The sequence below is a fragment of the Bos javanicus genome, chromosome X (genome assembly GCF_032452875.1).
Source record: "Bos javanicus breed banteng chromosome X, ARS-OSU_banteng_1.0, whole genome shotgun sequence".
Lineage (NCBI taxonomy): Eukaryota > Metazoa > Chordata > Mammalia > Artiodactyla > Bovidae > Bos > Bos javanicus.
Window position 1 is genome coordinate 17,907,517 of NC_083897.1, and position 19,537 is coordinate 17,927,053.

The following is a 19,537-nucleotide window of genomic DNA, read 5'->3' on the forward strand; positions in this document are numbered from 1 at the left end:
GTAAATTAAATTTAGGAAACGAGGCAATGCAAAGATTGAAAATAAAGAACAACTTTTTTAATGCTTCAATCATTATCAAAACAACATTAGCAGTAGAGCATTCTAACCACTGCAGCAAAGGACCCCAGGCTCATTTATGAGGGCAAAGGCTTCCTGCAAAAGAAGACGTAACTCCAAATCGAGGCAGTAAGGATTGCTCGTGGAACTGTGCACATATTTGCAGAACGCAGTCACTACTTAATACCCCCAATGTGGACTAGTGAAGGAATCCTAAAGAGATTGTGGATGTAGGCCAAGATCAAGATGCGCCTTCTTCAACTTCATGTGGTGAAAACAGCTAACATCAAATTTCACAGGAGTGAAGTATTGGAGCAATTTTCTCAATAAATTGTTCTATCAGAATCTTGGGGATGGGGTGTATTTTAGAGAAAAAGCAACTGTGCTCCCAATTTAAATTAATTGGAATACTAAGTAGCTATAAGAAAAAAAGGGGAGATACTCTTTTTCTCAGTAATTAATAACACATCATCTTGTAGCAGTCCCTGATTTCAGTCTTGTCTCTCCAAACAAGGGGACAATCGTACAAAAAGGATTTGGGGCAATGTCTCTACAAGCATGGTATAATTGCCTCGAGGTCTAGGACCATGTTCTATTTTTTTCTTTTGGGGTTTATTTTTTCGAAAAAATAAACAGGAAAGGAGTAAGAAGACAGAATGAAACAGATACCAAATGAGTACACATGGTGGCAAGGCACCAGCCTTGAGAAGGTGGCAGCAGCAATGAGTTTACACGTCAGTTGTCTCCAGGTTCCTTTGCTAGGGTTGTCCTGCCTGTCCCCACAATTTGAGAAATGATGTCTCTGTCTGTGTGTGTGTGAGAGAGAGAGAGAGAGAGAGAGAGAGAGAGAGAGGACAGCTAATAGGTATTGTCCACCCCCCGCCACCATCTATTCACATGACGAATGTTCAACTTCCATTCTAAAGCAGCCATGGTTGGAAGCTAATCCAAAATCTTGTCAAAACTTTCTCTCCTGCTCTTGTGCTGTTCCAGAAGCAGAAAATACAACATGCAAAATGCAGAACTGGATGGAGATATGAATGCTGACATGCAAGGTCCTCAGATGGACAGCCGCATCAGCTTACTCTGCACTACAATACCAGTGTGATCACGCCACCACCCCGCTCCAGCCGGGCCAGGAAAAGGTAGCAAGATAACATCTGTGAGCTTGGTTTTTCCAGAAATGAAACAAATCACAAATACTACATTCTAGAAAAGCACCTTGACACCCCACAGAGTAAGATTCAGCCTTCCTTCAACTCGATTGTCGGTATCACATCACTTCTCATCACCCCACTTTCACCCAACGGATCAGCTCCAAAACTAATCTAAGAAGTACATGAATGGTACATGTATTTTTAAAATGAGCTTAAATTATTCATTCTTTTGCCAAATTGTTAGTCTCAACAAACTCTTCACAAGAGTCTGACTGCATAAATAGCTTTAACAAATACTTCAAGCTTCTGTATTATATTTCATATAATCAGCCCAATGTCCCCTGAGGCTTTGACCCAAGAAACTGTTGTGAACGTATGTTTTATTAGCTAATTTGAAAAATTTTTGTAGCTAATTCTAAGTATTTCGTTACAATAGACAAAATAAGCTATAATCAGCCCACCTTACAATTCAAACAGGTTAATTCTTATAAAGGTGCCATAAATCAAAAGAGTTTGAATGTCAAGTAGTCAGAAGTGGTTTTCTTTTTTCACCTGACCCCAATTCTCTCCTTGTGGGACAAGAAGGCAGCTCATTCCATCTGCTTAAGGAAGGATAGAAGAAACCTCCAATATCCATAATTAACTTTCCTTCACAGAAAGTGGTGTAATGAAGCAAACGCTCGGCAAGTCAGGCTATCTAGGTTCAAATCCTACTTTCCCCATTTATTAGTTGTGTGACCTTGGGCAAGTTACTTAACCACTCTGTGCCTTGAGTTTTCATCCATAAAATGGGGAAACTAATCATACCACTATGGCTTCCCTGGTGGCTCAGAGGTTAAAGCATCTGCCTGCAATGCAGGAGACCTGGGTTCGATCCCTGGGTTGGGAAGATCCCCTGGAGAAGGAAATGGCAACCCACTCCAGTATTCTTGCCTGGAGAATCCCATGGACAGAGGAGCCTGGTGGGCTACAGTCCACAGGGTCGCAAAGAGTCGGACACGATTGAGCGACTTCACTCACTCACTCATTCTTCACTCAATAATGCTACTTACTTCAAAGGGTTTACTGTGAGGCTCAAATGGGTTAATATATGTAAAACACGTACAAGAGTACCTAGCACATAGCGCTACACACATATTCGCTATCACTCCTAGCTATCCTTTATACACACATAGTAAGTACTGAGACTCAGAAAGAAAGGAAAGATAGCCACTCACACAGATGAGAAGATGTGGAGCCATTAAGCCAGTTTCTCCCTCTTAAATGAAAATAGTCCCAGTGGTCAGAAAGAGTTTGTGCATGTTCCACAAATATCCAACTAACTTGTGCAGAAAACTGGTATTTAAGTAAACTTTTTTGTGTTTTAAACAAGTTTAATGGGCTAGTGGAGAAAAAGTACCATTTACTCTTTCTTCAGAGATTTATATCCTTTCCATACAGGTAAACAGAATATCCTTGGACAATGATTTTTGACAATACCCACCTTCCCAAAGACTGTAATGTGGCTTCTCTAAAAACCATGTTTTTCCTTAACCAGAATCTCTCATTGGGAGGTTTTTATATCAAGCATTAATACTGGAATGGTAATTTCTAAATTATACTTAGCATGTGAAAAGCCCAGTGCCCGAAGAATGATGCCATTGCACAGCACATCTCAAATGATGCCCAGAACTCACCTTGGAAAACTGCAGCATTCTGAATAATTAAGAACTTGAGCTCCATACTTGCAGACTGAAGCAGTTGTTCCATGTTCAATCGTGCTGTTAGTTGATACTTTTCTTCCATCTTTCTTGAGCAGCATGTTGGGCCCTTGGGGAGACACACTTGCAGATCTGATCCTGAAACAAGTAAGTTTTTCATGTTTCAGTAAGCAGAATGTCACACACACAAGGCAAATACAGCAAAACAATGCGTTTCTTTTAAAATACAGTAAAATCTTGATTATTTAAAATTACAGTTTATCTTAAATAATCCCTGATTTCTCCCAGTTATCCTTATGACTGAATCTTTTGAATAACCGTGAGAACTTATTGCCTAGGTTTGACTCATAAATTCTGCATAAACTAATTTATAGCACAAAGTATACGTCATTGAACACCAATATTTAATTTGCCTGTTAAAAGATCAGTCTTCACTCCTACAATTTCTTTTTCATGACTATAATTTATGAATGAGAACACAACCAAGAAGCAATTTTCAAACTTCCAGTTATGATTTCCAAGTGAAATGTATGTCTGGCCAATCCCATGCTTCTAACATTAGCATACAGACAATCACCAAAATCCCTTACAACCCCAACAATTCTAGCTCTATCACAAATGCCAAACTCTTGTTCCTCTGAATTTCTGAGCCACCTCTTCACCACCTCCCAAAGGATACATAATGCCTTTTTTATTTTTGTATCTTGATAAAGATTTTCCAAATGAATCATCTTCTCGATTATTCCAAAATTAGGGAATCAGAACCTTTTCTTCTCAGTCCTTACTCAATGTGACACTTTGCAGTCCTCACAGTAAACCAATCCCTATTTAAAATTCTCCCCATTCCTTGCTTTAGTGAACCTACTCTGAGCCCACACATCCCCATACACCCACATACACCCTCCTACTGCTATGGCTATTCTTATCTGTCTTTTCTTGCTTCCTATTCTTCTGCCTAACACATAAATGTTGTTGACTCCCTTTCTCATTCTCTCTCTCTCTCAACCCTGATGATCTGATATAACTCCTATGATTGCTGAACTCTCTAATCCTGACTTTACCTCTCTTCTCAGCTCCCAAATCCCACATTTTCAAACTACTCTATGGGAATCTCAAATTCAGCATACCCCAAACTGAACTCAATATATCCCAGAAGCACAAGCACAAAGTCTCCTGCATTCTGTATCTCAGTTAACAATTACCATCTACCAAGTTTTTCAATGATAAAAACCCCTTTTTCTGTTTTCTGCTCTTCACTGGTGACTCAACACATTCCTGTATCCCTGGAATTCATCAGTATGTGAAAGAAAATTGAAGCTGTGGGAGTAAGAGTCATTCAACAAATGTTTTATTGGGTATCCACTATGTGCCAAGCACTGTGGATATATAGCAGTCCTGTAACAACCCTGCCTCTGTGGAGCTTATATTCTGGGAGGCAACAAACTGCATATGTAAGGTCAAGTAGTGATAAATGCTACAGATTAAAAAAAACACTAAGTAAAGGGAAAACAAACTGTGGTATATACATACAATGGAATACTACTCAGCCATAAAAAGAAATAAACTATTGATACATGCCACCACACGGTTGAACCCCCCAAAACATCATGCTAGGTGAAAGAAACCTGATTTTAATATTACCTACTGTATGGTGATTGCGGCCATGAAATTAAAAGACGCTTACTCCTTGGAAGGAAAGTCATGACCAACCTAGACAGCATATTCAGAAGCAGAGACATTACTTTGCCAACAAAGGTCCGTCTAGTCAAGGCTGTGGTTTTTCCTGTGGTCATGTATGGATGTGAGAGTTGGACTGTGAAGAAAGCTGAGCGCTGAAGAATTGATGCTTTTGAACTATGGTGTTGGAGAAGACTCTTGAGAGTCCCTTGGACTGCAAGGAGATCCAACCAGTCCATCCTAAAGGAGATCAGTCCTGGGTGTTCATTGCAAGGACTGATGCTGAAGCTGAAACTCCAATACTTTGGCCACCTCACGCGAAGAGTTGACTCATTGGAAAAGACTGAGGCTGGGAGGGATTGGGGGCAGGAGGAGAAGGGGACGACAGAGGATGACATGGCTGGATGGCATCACCGACTCGATGGACATGAGTCTGGGTGAACTCCGGGAGTTGGTGATGGACAGGGAGGCCTGGCGTGCTGCAATTCAGGGTGTTGCAAAGAGTCGGACACGACTGAGCAACTGAACTGAACTGAACTGTATGTTTCCATCTAGAAAGTGAAAATTCATAGTGACAGAAAGCAGTTCAGTGGTTGTTGGGAGAGTCGGAGGGCAAGGAGGGGGTGAGAGTGAGGAAATTTGGGAGAGTGATTGGTATGCTCGTTATTTTGATTGTGATGACTGTTTCATGGCTGAAGGCATATGTCAAATTGTCAAAGGGTACCCTTAAAATATTTGTGGTATGTCAATTAAACTTCAATAAAGCTGCTGATTTTTTTAATGTTTAAGGAACAAACTAAGGGACATAGGGGATGTAGTGGCTGCAGGGATGACTCTATTTATATAGGGTAATCAGGGATGGTTTCTTTCACAAGGTGACATTTGAGGAGAAGCGAGAACCAGGAGGGAGTCCCATGATTTTATATCCTCCACCAGTACTAGCAAATATTAGGGCTCAATGAATATTTAAGTCAAATCCCCTTCTTCTGTAATTCCTGTTTTTCTCAAACTTTCCCTTCAATAAGCATTTGTTGAGCTCCTTCTGTAGTGGCCATGAATATGGGCATCTCAGACCTTCTGCCGCAGGGTGTATAACTAACGACCCCAGCTGCTGCACTCTGCATTCACTGCCATGTTATACCTACGCCACAATCCTTAGGGGCTGCTCCCAGCCAATGACTGAGCATGGCAAAGGTGCTGACAGGCATTTTGGCTTGAGGACTCCCCACTGACCTTGACAAAACTTCCTTAAAACAGCCCTGCAGTTTACATTCTTTCTACTCAATCCTCCTTCCTTCCCTCTCCCCTCTACAGGGGTCAGACCTACACCACAGTCAAATGGCTTCTCCAGCATCCTTCAATTCCCTGCTCATTTCCTTCCCCAGTGTTTTCCCCAATAAATTTCTTGCACATCTAGTTAACATCTGCTTCTCAGAGGACCCAGGCTAACATATCTTCTATGTGCCAAGCACTGTGCAGCTTTCAACAGGAAAAACGTGGACTGTCTAAAGGGGTTAAGAGATGAATACCTAGTGCATATAAATGAGTGCAATAAAGCAACATCATTAGCTGGGTTGACAAAACACATATATGGGATATCCCCCAGAGGGGGCACACCCCCAAAGTTCCATGAGGTGGTTGGCAAAGTAACCTAAGTGCATGTGTGTTCAGTCATATTCAACTCTTTGCAAACCCATGAGTTGTAGCTCACCAGGATCCTCCATCCATGTGATTCTCCAGGCAAGAATACTGGAGTGGGTTGCCATTCCCTTCTCCAGGGGATCTCCCCAACCCAGGGATCAAACCCATGTCTCTGGCATCTCCTGCATTGGCAGGCCTGTTCTTTACCATTGTGCCACCTGGGAAGTCCTGGCAAAGTACAGTTTCATAATAAACATCAAATCGTACTGAAGTGAGGCTAGAAAGCATATTCAGACATTCTTTTTAGAATATTTATATTTTATTTAGCTACGTTGGGTCTTAGTTGCTGCACGCAGGATCTTCGATCTTCATTGCAGCATGTGGGATCTTTAGTTGTGACATGTGGGATCTAGTTCTCTGACCAGGGATTGAACCTGGGCCCCCTGCATTGGGAGTGCAGAGTCTTAGCCACTGGACCACCAAGGAAGTCCCCATATTCAGACATTTTAGACAGCTTTTCAACATCTGAGGTGTTGTTTTCAGTGGGGGGGATTAATTAGCCATAAGTTACCAGAAAATTGATTATTACAATGTCTCATTTCCCTATGAATTCCAGTTAATCATGACCTTAATGTATGTGTCCAAGTTTTGTTAATTTAGGAATGAAATTAATCAAGTTCAACCTCACATAAGATCACTGTTGGAGTTCACTGTATTGACTCCAACCTCTCCACTTTCCCCTCCTCAAGGGAGCTGCTGACAAAAGTAGTGAAGGAGAGCACAGATAACATGTATCACCGACCCTAATCCAGCACTGCGATTTATAGTACTGGATGGAAAGGTGATATTTAATGTGTCAAAATACAGTTTGGGGTCTGGAGACACAGAGTTCAGATTTATCTCCTATAAATGTCAATCTCATGTACAAGCCTTAAACCAATTTTAATAGGGTCTAAGCTCAAAGGCTTTATTATTATCTTAGGAAAAAAGAAAAAATAAAACAGAGCTCTCTAGCTCATGGTGTTCTTTCTATATGAAGTTACAAAATGTAATGCTTTTCTAAAAGCAGAAACTGACACAGTTTACTGGACCAAGAAAGGAAAGAGTCCCCTTGGGGACATGTGGTTAATCTAGAGTTAAACAAGGGTAGTTGAGACTGATGTGTAGATATGAAAAATCCTACATAGCAGGCAATTTCCGTATACCAAGTTCCTGTCCATTTAGCAAGGTTTAATTTATTTTCTTAGTAAATTGATACCTAAGTAATGTGTGTTTAAAATACCTTTATTTGCATACACTCTTAAAATTAAATGTTATCAATAAACTCTTTGTGTTTCTAAACCGGTGTTTCATCACTGGTGAAGATTTCCAGTTTTCAAGAATGCTGGAGTTTATTTGGAAGGGTGGCTGTTAGTACTGCTTTTCTCCCACCAGCTCTAACCAGTGGGAGTCATAATATAATAGGGCTCATAGTTTTTCTTTGTGAAGTACCCTGAGCACCTTACTATAAGGTAACAAACTGCCACTCGATGTACCAACAGAAGCCCAGGAATGGCTCTTTAAATTACCATGACCTCAATTTGGTTTGCCTTAATATGATAATTCACAAAGTAACTTAGAGCAAGCATAGGGGTAACCGTTCCCTGAGTTGATCAAGTCTCATCATTGTACAGACTCCCACTACCTCAAGAATTTGTTTAGCCAAAATCTTTAAAGGACTAAAATCTTAAATGAGAACTTATGGGAAAACATGTCAGATGTCATGAAGAAAGGTACTTATTATATCCAAATATAAGAAATGTATATATAGCAATATTTATCCTCCCTCCAACTTATCACTGCCTGGTTAATCAATAAACCAGTACAATTGATCTGGGGGCTAAGAGTGAGCTATAGATTGGAGGAAATAAAACATCTCTAAACTGATAAGAATTCAGGATTTCCAAACCACAAAGGAGAAAAATAAATGCCAAAGGGAAAAACATTTCTTTTAAGTAAATTTCAAATAACTCACAGGCCAGGTTAAAATAAGCCTCCGCACATGACAGCATAAGGAACAGTGGGCCAGGAGAGCTAGACATACCTAAATTAAATGACAACAATGAAATACAATCATTTTAATGCATGAACAAGCACAGGAAAGAAACAAGACAGAAAGAATGCACAAAACAGAAAGAAAGACAGAAAGAATTTAGAGAGGAATCCTCATCAACAAAACAAAGAATTACTCTGGGAACCAAATGCCAAGTGGGATGAATACAATGTAAAACCCAGGGCAGATGACTAAGGAGGCACACTGAGAACTGGTACACACTTGTGTGAATAAAAGCAGAAAGGCCAATTCAAAATAAGATGCAACCTACAAAAGACGTAGTAAGTAGCAAAGCATTCCTTAAGTATGTCAGGAACAAAAGAAGGTCCAGGGGAAAGTGCTCCTTTATTAGGTGGGAAAGAAAAGTAATCGCAGGCCACACTCGTCAAAGAGGTGTTCTTTTTTTTTTTTTTTTTTTTTTTTGTAAAAATGGAATTCAGCTGGGAAATGGGACTAGAGACAAGCAGTATAGCATGGGATGGAGATAAGGAGAAGACTTAGCAATTGACTATTCAAATGAGTCACAAAGGTTCAACTCTTTAGGGCTTAATAACTTGCATTCCCAGATGCTAAAAAAAAAAAAAAAAATTAAAGTCATTATGGGGCTGCTAGTTCCCATTTATTTTGGAGGATTAAAAAGTACCTTCATACTATAATCTCCTCTCCTAGATTTTCAGTTCCTGAAGAGCAGAGAATGACTCCCATCTCCTTTGGGATGCTCTGTCGATCTCAGCCAGCCCTGTGCATGTAGCAGTGATTAATGAGGGCTGCAGACTGAGAGCACTAGAAAAGAACTTTCTGTCTGATCGAAAATGGAGGGGTGGAGATAGACAACCCTGAAAATGTTACATCTGTATGCTTAACTTTGATCTCTGAAAAATATTTTTAAATTCCATAAAAATCAATTTCCAAACACCTTGAAGATTCACAAATAGATGCTTCACTTGAAGGAGCTATGAAGTAATTTATTCCTAGTTATTTTGAGACAATGTCTTGCTTGCACATTGGGTCCAGCTCTGGGTCTTCCAACTGAGAATGGATATTTGAGTTATGGAAGCTCTTCTCTGGAGGATTATTCCCATGTGTATCCAAGCTGGGCACCTTTACCAGTTGCTTCCCCTTCCAGAGGCTAAATAGCAAGAAGTCCACAGCAGGCTCCCTCCTGTGTCCTCTTGTGTAAAGGGATCTCTTAGGTTTGGCTACCTATGGCCTTGCATTCTTTTATTTATTTATCTGGCTGTGCTGGGTCTTAGTTACATTCAGGATCTCTACTTGCAGTATACGAACTCTTCGTTGTGGCACGTGGAATCTAGTTCCCCAACTAGGGACTGAACCTGGGCCCCCTGCATTGGGAGCATGGAGTCTTAGCTCCTGGCCCAGCAGTGAAGTTCCCCAGCCTTACCTTCTTGGCCCAATAACACAGACTCTTTCCTTCGGGCCTAGTTCTTGGTCTTTCTTTAGCTCCATTCAAAGACTTGACATTTTAGACTGCTCTGGATTCCCTTAGCTACCTCTGTCAGTACCAGGATGTCAGTGCCACATTCACTTGGAGACCCCATTCCAGGCCTAAGCCTGGTCTCTAATTGGAAGGGGACAGTGAACACTGTGTATGAGGCTGTTTAAATGCATCTGTTCTATTGGATTTTATTCTAAGTCAGTTAAGTTTTAACGGCCTTACATCATTGTAAGACACTAGTAGGCAGGAAGGAGCAAAACACTTATGGCCCCTCTGGTCAAGTAGTTTACAATTCAGTCCTAAGCCCCACCACTTACCAGCTTGCAAGCAAAGATGGATTATTTAACCTATACATGCTTTTTCAATCCTTATTATCGACAGCACTTACCCCGCGAAGTTGTTGCAAGGACTGAGTAACACTATGCATATGAAGCTCTTAGCCTACTACTTGATACAAGGTAAATATTCAATATATGTTAAGTAAAATTAAAATAAACAAAAAATAAATTCATGCTAAGAGACCAGACTTTCACACACAAAAATAGCTAGAGAACAGTTAAAGCTGATATATGGTTAGGTGAAAAAATATGCAGTATATTTTCTGAGGGAATGGAAATAGTCTATATTTTAATCGGGGTGGTAGTTACATGGGTATATAAATTTGTCAAAACTCAGTAAATTCTTCACTCAAAATGTACTTTGTTATTTGTAAATTATATTTCAATACAGTTGATTTTTTAAAATATGAAATATAGACAACATTTGCTATATAAGTAAATGCTCACCAGAGGCTCTAGGGGTCAAACAAGACTTCCAAGAGGAGGTGGGGCTTAAGCTAAACAGTAAAAGATGAGGCCAATGGGCGAAATGTGTTTGGCACGAGTGGAATAGTGGGGCAAGTCTAACCCGTCTGGAGAAAAGCTAGAATCTGGGGTGTAGCTAGCTTACCAGACAAGAGGGGCCAGAGTCTGAAAGGCCTGGAATGGAGTTAAAAGACTATGAGCTTGACTGTACAGACAATAAAGAACCCCGTTGAGTCTCAAGCAGAGGCATAATATGATGAAGGGTGCTGTCTAGGAAGATTAGTCTTAAAGCTTGAAGTTGGGAAATGGGCGAAATAACCCCTCAAGGTCACTTCCAGCCCTCTGATTCTCTAATTACCTTTATTATGTTCTACATATTGGTTTATTTTACTACACTGCAATTTTAGCTAATGACCATAAATTGTCAAAAATCACATTTAAAAACACACTAAAGAACAGAAGAAATATTAATGCAGACCTTTATCCTCATACTTTTCTAAAAGCAGATAGAACATATTCAAACAGCAACAGAAGAGAATAAATCGTCAGGGCTCAGTAACAATGAAAATTGAAATCTTTTCCATATATATATGTATGTGTGTGTGTGTGTGTGTATGTGATGATTTGACATATTTTATTGCCAAGGTCTGCTTTATGAACAGCAGACTTTTTTGCTAACAAAAGTATGTTGTGCTAAAAGTAATAATGCAATATTACCATTAAAGTAATATTAAGCAAAGAAATGAATGATATCCAAAACTGGTTGCTTCATGACTTATTGGGAAAATAATAGATGCCTATTTGAATTATCCAAAGGATTAAGTGCAGATTGCTCTACTAATGAACCAAAAAAAAAAAAAAACATATCAACCATTTTTAAAAGGTTTTTTTTTAAACAGAGGACAAGTCAATTTGCCATCCAAAAATATTAACTAATTTCCTTAGCATATAATAGTGACTTGCTGTTAGAACGGTGCCTTTTCCCCTAATTAATCATTATCTAAATCAAATCTTACACGCTCATTAATTTCTTACTAATCAAGATAGGAATACAGATGAAAGAAATGGCTGCATTTGAAACCAATGGGGAAGTGAGAATTGCTGGTAGAAGAAATTGTCTTAGGGAACCCAGATGAAGGTTATTCTTCTATTATTTAGCCTGAAAGAACATGACCTTGCAGAGGGCACACCTGGGTATCACGAGCTCAGACTTTAAATCAAAGATCATGCCTGGGGCCGCCACAGATTCTGCCTCTGTAAAAGGCAGGCCAAAAATGTCGCTACCACACTGGAGTACTGGGAGTTTAAAGCAACCCTGGAGATAAGCCATTCTCTAAGCCTGAGAATTAAAGAACGAATTACCTTTATCTCTACTGCCAACTGTCAATTAATTGCGTATCATTTCATGCCCAGTAAAGGCTGAATCCCTTGATTGCTACACTCTCCCACAAAGAGGTTCTTTCTGGACCACATTGCCAACCAGCCATCAACATGTGCTCTGGGAATACAAATTCACTGATTACATGCAGCCTGCCAAAGTGGTGAACAATTCATTCATCCAACATTCACTGAATGCCTACTCTGAGCTAGGGTCTCTGCCCAACTCAAGGAATACAATAATGAACAGGGCATAGTCTCTGCCCTGGAGTTCACAGACTGGTCCAGGAAATGGACTCCCAAACTAACAGGAAACCTCTAGATCACTCAGGACATCTCATTCACCTTTTCCCCCTATAGCCAACTGTCACTGGTTATAGCTAAGTCGTCTCCAACTCTTGCGACCCCATGAACGGTAGCGCGCCAGGCTCCTCTGTCTATGGGATTTTCCAGGCAAGAATACTGGAGTGGGTTGCCATTTCCTTCTCCAGGGAATCTTCCTGACCCAGGAATCAAATCCGGGTCTCCTGCATTGCAGCCAGGTTCTTTCCCAATTGAGCTACAAGGGAAGCCCGCTCCTACTGATTCTGCTTTTTAAAAAATCCCTCATCATTCCCCTTCTTTCCATCTCTGCCTCATTTCCTCACCTCTTTTCACTTGGAAAACTATTACAGCCCCCAAACTGGCCTTCCTGCCTCTACACGCTCTTCCATCTAAGCCCTAGAGAGATGTTGCTAACATATACATCTACATCCTTCTCCTTCTTAAAACAGAGCAAGTGCTCAGGGGTGTGAAAGGGGTGGCATACTCAGGCATTGCCCAGCAAACTGGTAAGGCTAGAGGCAAAAGTGAGCTGGTGCAAAGTGGCTGGGGCCAGATGAGGAGGAGTGATATGAGCCCTGCCACAAGATGATTCCTAGTTATCTTTGGCTACTTTTTGTTTTGTTGTCTTTTTAAATACTTTTTCCAGCTTTACTGAGGTATCACTGACTCTGAGTTATCTTTGGATTGGATTCTCACAGGAAAGAGTGTTCGTGGAAGCAGAGATGTCCTCCATCCTCCACAAGCTGTCTACCCTTTGAATTCCCACAGCACTCCACATCCTTTACACAGACACTTCTCACACTGTGTAACTTGCATCATGGTTATATTTGCATGCCTTATCTTTGCTAGATTTAAGTTCCTTAACTGACTCATCTTTGTATCTCAAGGGGCTCACTGAGGTTTGGGCTTCACGCCCTCCCCTTTGACTTGGAACCAATGCCAGAACGTCAAGAGAGTTCAATTTTAAAGGAACTAGGTCAGACCAATTGATGCTACTAGAGCAACTTGTGGAGAAGGCAATGGCACCCCACTCCAGTACTCTTGCCTGGAAAATCCCATGGACGGAGAGCCTGGTGGGCTGCAGTCCATGGGGTCGCTAAGAGTCGGACACGACTGAGCGACTTCACTTTCACTTTTCACTTTCATGCATTGGAGAAGGAAATGGCAACCCACTCCAGTGTTCTTGCCTGGAGAATCCCAGGGACAGGGGAGCCTGGTGGGCTGCCGTCTATGGGGTCGCACAGAGTCGGACACAACTGAAGTGACTTAGCAGCAGCAGCAGCAGCAGAGCAACTTGTAGAACAGTATTCCAGAGAAAATGAAGAGTGCTCAGGGCCCAAAATGGAGATCTCTCTCTCCTCCTCTTTTCCCCTCTTCTCTTCCCTGCACCCTCCTCCCACCCACCTATATTACTTCAACAGGGGAAAACCCTAATAAAAACAAAATAGGGGTGGAGGATATACCAATTGGGATAAAGAATCTTTAGAAATCTGCCAGAAGAACTAAACCAAGGCAATTTTCCTGTCTCCCCAAGTCGCTCTTTCACTAATTGCTATTCTACTCAGATAAGTAGCAGAGAGCCCATATTTTAGGAGATGTATAATTTTTATTTTTCAGATACAATCTTCAAACATGTAGACCTGAAGCATAGCTGAGAATTTCAACAACCTAGGCCCAATCTAAGTGCTAGGCCATTCCCCCTGTGCATGAAATCACACTGGGGCAGGGGAGAAGAAAGAACCCTCTGTATCATGACTAAAGTGTTATTATAACTCAACCAAAACCTTTTCAAATCTGGGCCTCACTAGATGACTGCATAGATAATTTCCGGTCTGAGAGTCTAAGTTTCCAACTATAGGTTAATCGATAATCACTGAGCCCATTCTAGATTAAGAATTGTTGTTTAGTCACTCAGTCGTGTCCAACTCTTTGCAACTCCATGGACTGTATCCCACCAGGCTCCTCTGTCCATGGAATTCTCCAGGCAAGAATACTGGAGTGGGTTGCCATTCCCTTCTCCGGGGGATCCTCCCGACCCAGGGATTGAACCTATGTCTCCTGAAGCTCCTGCATTGCAGGCAGATTCTTTACCACTGAGCCACCAGGGAAGATCAAGACTCAGTATACCTAACCCTGAAAAAGCAACCTTTTGCTTCACAGATGTCTCTGGTTTGTAAAATCCCTGTACCTGATGTTTCTGCAAACCACAAAAACTAGACTGAAAACACACCAACCACCCTGACCCTACAGATCCCCTGAAAAGGATCTGAAAGGTTTTTCAAGTGGTTAATAAGCAATAGTTGCCTTCTTATGGCTAAAGTGTTTAGAAAAAGATATATTTTTATGAGAAAAATCCAACCCAATAAGGCCAAGAGTTAAGACACCAAGTCCATGGTGAATAATAATATGGTAGCCTACTCTGTTTCAGAACTCTTCTTCTGATCCAGCATGACTAGGTAAGTCATTTCACTCCCATTTAGAAAGTGGGTTAACAGCAGTTGAACCTACATCCCCTTCAGGAAACACACTGAAATGTTACAACCAAATTTAAGCTTCCCTAGAACAAGCTACCCTTAGAGTAGAAAGCTCTGGTAAATTGGTATGATTCAAGAGGCCCTGAAAGTTCTCTTCTATAGTAGATTGACTGGTACCCCTAAAAAGATGATGTCTACCTCCTAACCCCTAGAACCAGTGAATGTGATCTTATTTGGAAAAAGGGGTCTTGAAGATGTGATTAAATTAAAGATCTCGAGATGAGGTCATCCTGGATTAGCTAGGTGGGCCCCAAATCCAATGACAAGTCCTTATGAACAACACACATACAGAGGAGATACAGGAAGAACAGAAGGCCATGTGAAGACAGAGGCAGGGACTGGACTGATGCAGCCACAAGCCAAGGAAGGCTTGGAGCCAACAGAAGCTGGAAGAGGACAGGGAGGATTCTCTTACAGCCTATGGAGGGAATTCAGCTGATACTTTGAGTTTGTACTTCTGGCCTCCAGAACTATGAGATAATAAACTCACTTGTTATAAGCCACAAAATTTGAGGTAGTTTATTATGACAGCCCAAGGAAACTAGTACACCCTCCTCTCTACCACCTGTAAGTATCTACCTATGTGTGTGTGGCCAGTTGCTCAGTCGTGTCTGACTTTTTGCAACACCCTGAACCATAGCCCGCCAGGCTCCTCTGTCCATGGGATTTCCCAGGCAAGAATACTGGAGTTGGTTGCCATTTCCTTCTCCAGCGGATCTTCCCGACCCAGGGATCAAACCTGCATCTCCTGCATTGCAGGTGGTTTCTTTACCCACTGAGCCACCTGGGAAGTCCCCAAGTATCTGCCTAGTAATGTCTCAATGTTCCATCATGAATGAGTTACTACTTTGATTAACAGTTTCATCAGGTGTTGTCTTAAAGTGCAACATTTCTTGAGTAATTAATTCTCTTCAAATCTAAAGAGTTTATGTGGGAGCTTCCTTCAGCACAGGAAAGAGGGGGTGGGAGTTAACCCAGAACACCTGGACAGTCAAAGTGAAAGTTTTAAAAAAGATCAAAAGGGACAAAAAAAACAAATTTTATTTATGTTCAGCCTTGAGGAAGTCCTACTGACAAAGCCCAAATGTCACTTTAACAGCATTAGTCCCAAGCCATAAAACAGACGTCTTGCAGAAGCAAAAAACAATATTATTGCCTTAGTCCTTGGCTTATATTACAGAAAAGTTGTTAGAAGGGTGCTCAGACTAATCCAAATGCCTCATTCTCAGTGCTCAAATGTGTTTGTTATCTTTTTAAAGTATTTATTTATTTGGCTGTACCAGGTCTTCGTTATACCACTCAGCATCCTCAATCTTCATTGCAGCGTGTGGGCTCTTTAGTTGGGGAGTGTGGGATGTAGGTACCTGACCAGGGATTGAACCTGGGCGCCCTGTATGGGGAGTGCAGAGTCTTAGCCACTGGACCTCCAGGGAAATCCCTGTTTGTTTTCTTAAGTCTGATAAATTAGATGTATTTCATATACATGAAAAAAGAGTTTTAAGCTATTAGCAACCGAACAACCACAAAGACAGCTGGCATATCCCATTGTCTTTCTTCACATTATAGGTGCCCTAGTCTTCCAGCACTTCTGGAGATGCTGTTTAACCAGCTCCCAAGCAAATCTTTCCGATGCCCAATTGCCCTTACTGTTAAGATGCTTCTCCCAGCTCTAATGGCTAACCTAAATTTCAGTTTCAAGCCATTGCACCTTGTAATTACTTTCTCAGCCACTGTAAATAATCTGTGCCCTCTATTTTATCTTTCCCCTTTCCCTATGATAGGAACCTGTGGAAAAGGGAGCCGGGTGCCTTGTTAGTACAACAGACACATTGCACCTGAGCAAAATGCAACCAAAAGAAAATCAAACCCTCACTCTTGATCCCTTAGTGAGAAGCAACGTTATTGATCTTTTCCTTTTTCCTATCCTTCAGCTGATCTGAGTGTCTACACTGACATGCTCTAGTGCTGTGGCATTTATGCCATCTTGGGGAATAGCTGTGTAAATGCTCCAGTAATTTTATACATCTTCAGCATACTGTTGTGTTAGAACTTTAGTATCTGAAGGACTGGGAAGGACACATTTTCCTCCTCCCCCTCCTCCTCCCCCGACTCTCATGTAATATGAATCAAAATCTTCACTAATTGGCCCTCCTCTTGTGTGTTACTGAAGTCTAGACTTGGTGGCAACCCCTTCTGTGGAAGAGATTTAATGAAGGTGAAAGTGCATGGGAGGGGAGTTGGCGAGCAAATCAGCTATAAGAAACTTGGAGACATGAGTTTGGAGTAAGCTGAGATTGGAAACTAAAGAATATTGTTTCAAACACACACATACATGTTGGTGAATTCACTTTGCCCTGAACTAAATGTTTCCAAAAACTGAGGAAATTTTAAGTTATTACTGCAACACATAAAAGATGGTTCCGTGATGCTCAGTAGTGACTTTTTTCCTCCTTGCTTTCTTCAGGAGCTACTAAAAACAAAAATAAATTACCCAAACAGGTGATTTGGGGATTGGCCTTCTCATTCCAGGATTTCACTGAAAAACTCAAAAATTGCTAATAGTAACTTCATTCTCCTGTCTGGCTAAGGATGATTCAGATACAGAGCTCTCTAGAGCCCAGTGTGGGCTCCGAGAGGCAGTGCCAGGAGGGCTCCAGATCAAGCTGAACGAACTAAGCCTGGATCTAGGACCTCCCTGTGAGCTGCTAGTCTTATATGACCTGCCTTCAGAAAGCCACCAGCTCTTGAGACCACAGTAATTTGATTCGGGAATATCTGCCCCATTTAATTTTTACTTTCTTAAAAGAAAGAACTGAAATAAAGTAGAAACAATATGGGAACTATGGGGCCAATTCTCCCCAAACCACGCTGACCCTGCATGTATATCTAAAGAGTATAGGTGCTCAAGGTAGCTGATGCTACAGACAACTAGGGCAGTGATGGAAACCATTTAATGCAATCACTGAGGCAGATCAACCCAGAGATGATAACCTTCACTGAACAGGAAAATCAAATGCCCATGACCCCTGTCTGCTGAGCTACATTTGGGATGCAGCATTCCCACAGATTCAAGCCTTTGCTCTTCCCATGCCCTCCTCCTTACCCTCAACAGATACAGAGACCCCTCCAAGCCTGGTCCTCATCTGTCTCCATGTCTGCCTCCCCCATCAAGAACAGAGAGTAGAGTTGTTGTTGTTTTACTTCAAACCCCTAGTATCTAACATATACTGGATTCTCAAAACTGGTTTCAAAAATAATCCCCAGAAATGCTGAGCCCATCACAAGAGTAGTGATTAGGAACATGGCTCTTAAACCAGCCTAAGTAGATTTAATTCATTTTGTGGTTATTCAAACTTGGACAAGTCACTAAACCTCTGTAAGCCTCTGTTTCCTTATCTGTAAAATGGGAGAAATCATACCCACCTGGTAGTTCTATTGTAAAGATTAAATGGGATGTTGCCCATAAAGGGTTTAGCACAGCGCCTGGCTCAATAAATGTTAATGATTATTAGCACCGCCCCCAGCACAGGTGCTCAATAAAAACTTGTTGAATTGAAGTCACACCAGTGGGAATGAATAGCAGATGTGAAGGCAGCCTGAGCTCTTTTTTTTTTTTTAAGGTTTTTCCTCACCTCACTATGCACTAGATGACCTGTGAGAATTTTTCTTTTTCTTTCATTTTTTTTTTCCTTTCTTTTCTTTTTTTCGAGAAATGGAATAGAATAGGGATAGTTAGGCTCCAGTTTTGCTGATCTTCAGTTTTTCATTCAGGGCAGAAAACCAAGTCTGGCAAAGTCAGGCAGATGATTTTCTGAAGAATATGACAAGGCTATTATAAATGCTAAATTAAAGTTGTGTAATGAGCATGAATCTGAATATATTTAAATTTCCTCTAGATCCAGTTATTCCAGCATCATCCTTATATATTTTTTAAGTGTGCTTTTTGCAAATGTGAGGAGATCAAAGCCCTAATAGATAGCAGAATTTCTTCAGGGGTGGGGGTTGGGTTGTAGGTGGGGAGGGGATACACAATTGTCATGAAAATTAACCCCTGAAAATGCACAGGATTTTATTACCCAATGGATGCCGGAGGAGATTACTAGATTTTTAAGGTCTTTGCTATCAAGAGAGCAACCTGCATGCCTGAAATAATTAAGAAGAAGAAACTCAATTATCTAGTAAACTGAAATTTCAAACCACCCTGCTTACCTAAATGAGAAAAGCTGCTTAGACTAAAGCGTCATTACTTCTATTTAGACAAGCCTTAGCAAAGATATACAAGGAGCTAAAGAATGGGACCCCACATTCTTCCCTAAGCCACAACAATGCCTGTTTATGTAAATAGGATTTTCAATAACGGAACGGAATCTGAAAAAAAATGTTTTCATTATTGTCTCTGAAAAAATGCAAATGTAGAAGATGAAAGTCAAGGGGCTTTCACTATGATGGGCACTGAATCCCCTAAAATATTTATCCTATGCGAGTCTGAGCCTGGATTCCAAGTGGATCTAAGAAACAAGCCATGACTCTTTTCTCCTTAAAAAGGTCTGAGTACAATATGAAGAATCACAAAGGGTTCTCTGACTCTGTGGCAAGTTGAGTGTGTATTTATTCAAAAACTCCGTTTCGAAAAGGAAGAAAAGTAGTAGTAGAGATCTATTTACCTTTATCTGGCAGCCCCTTCCAAAATTGGGGCCAAAATATAAATACCCTTGCCTC

General features: G+C 41.0%; 1 protein-coding gene and 1 non-coding gene across 2 annotated transcripts in view; both read right to left on the reverse strand.

The window, feature by feature from the left end:
* GPC3 (glypican 3) overlaps positions 1-19,537 on the reverse strand; it is a 459,188-nt gene that overhangs the window by 423,676 nt on the left and 15,975 nt on the right. Inside the window, exon 2 of the mRNA XM_061408363.1 lies at positions 2,891-3,052. Coding sequence (XP_061264347.1) covers positions 2,891-3,052 — 162 coding nt within the window. The remainder of the gene's footprint in view (positions 1-2,890; positions 3,053-19,537) is intronic.
* On the reverse strand, positions 6,646-6,718 carry TRNAG-CCC (transfer RNA glycine (anticodon CCC)). Its single transcript has one exon. It is a non-coding gene; the product is annotated as a tRNA-Gly (tRNA).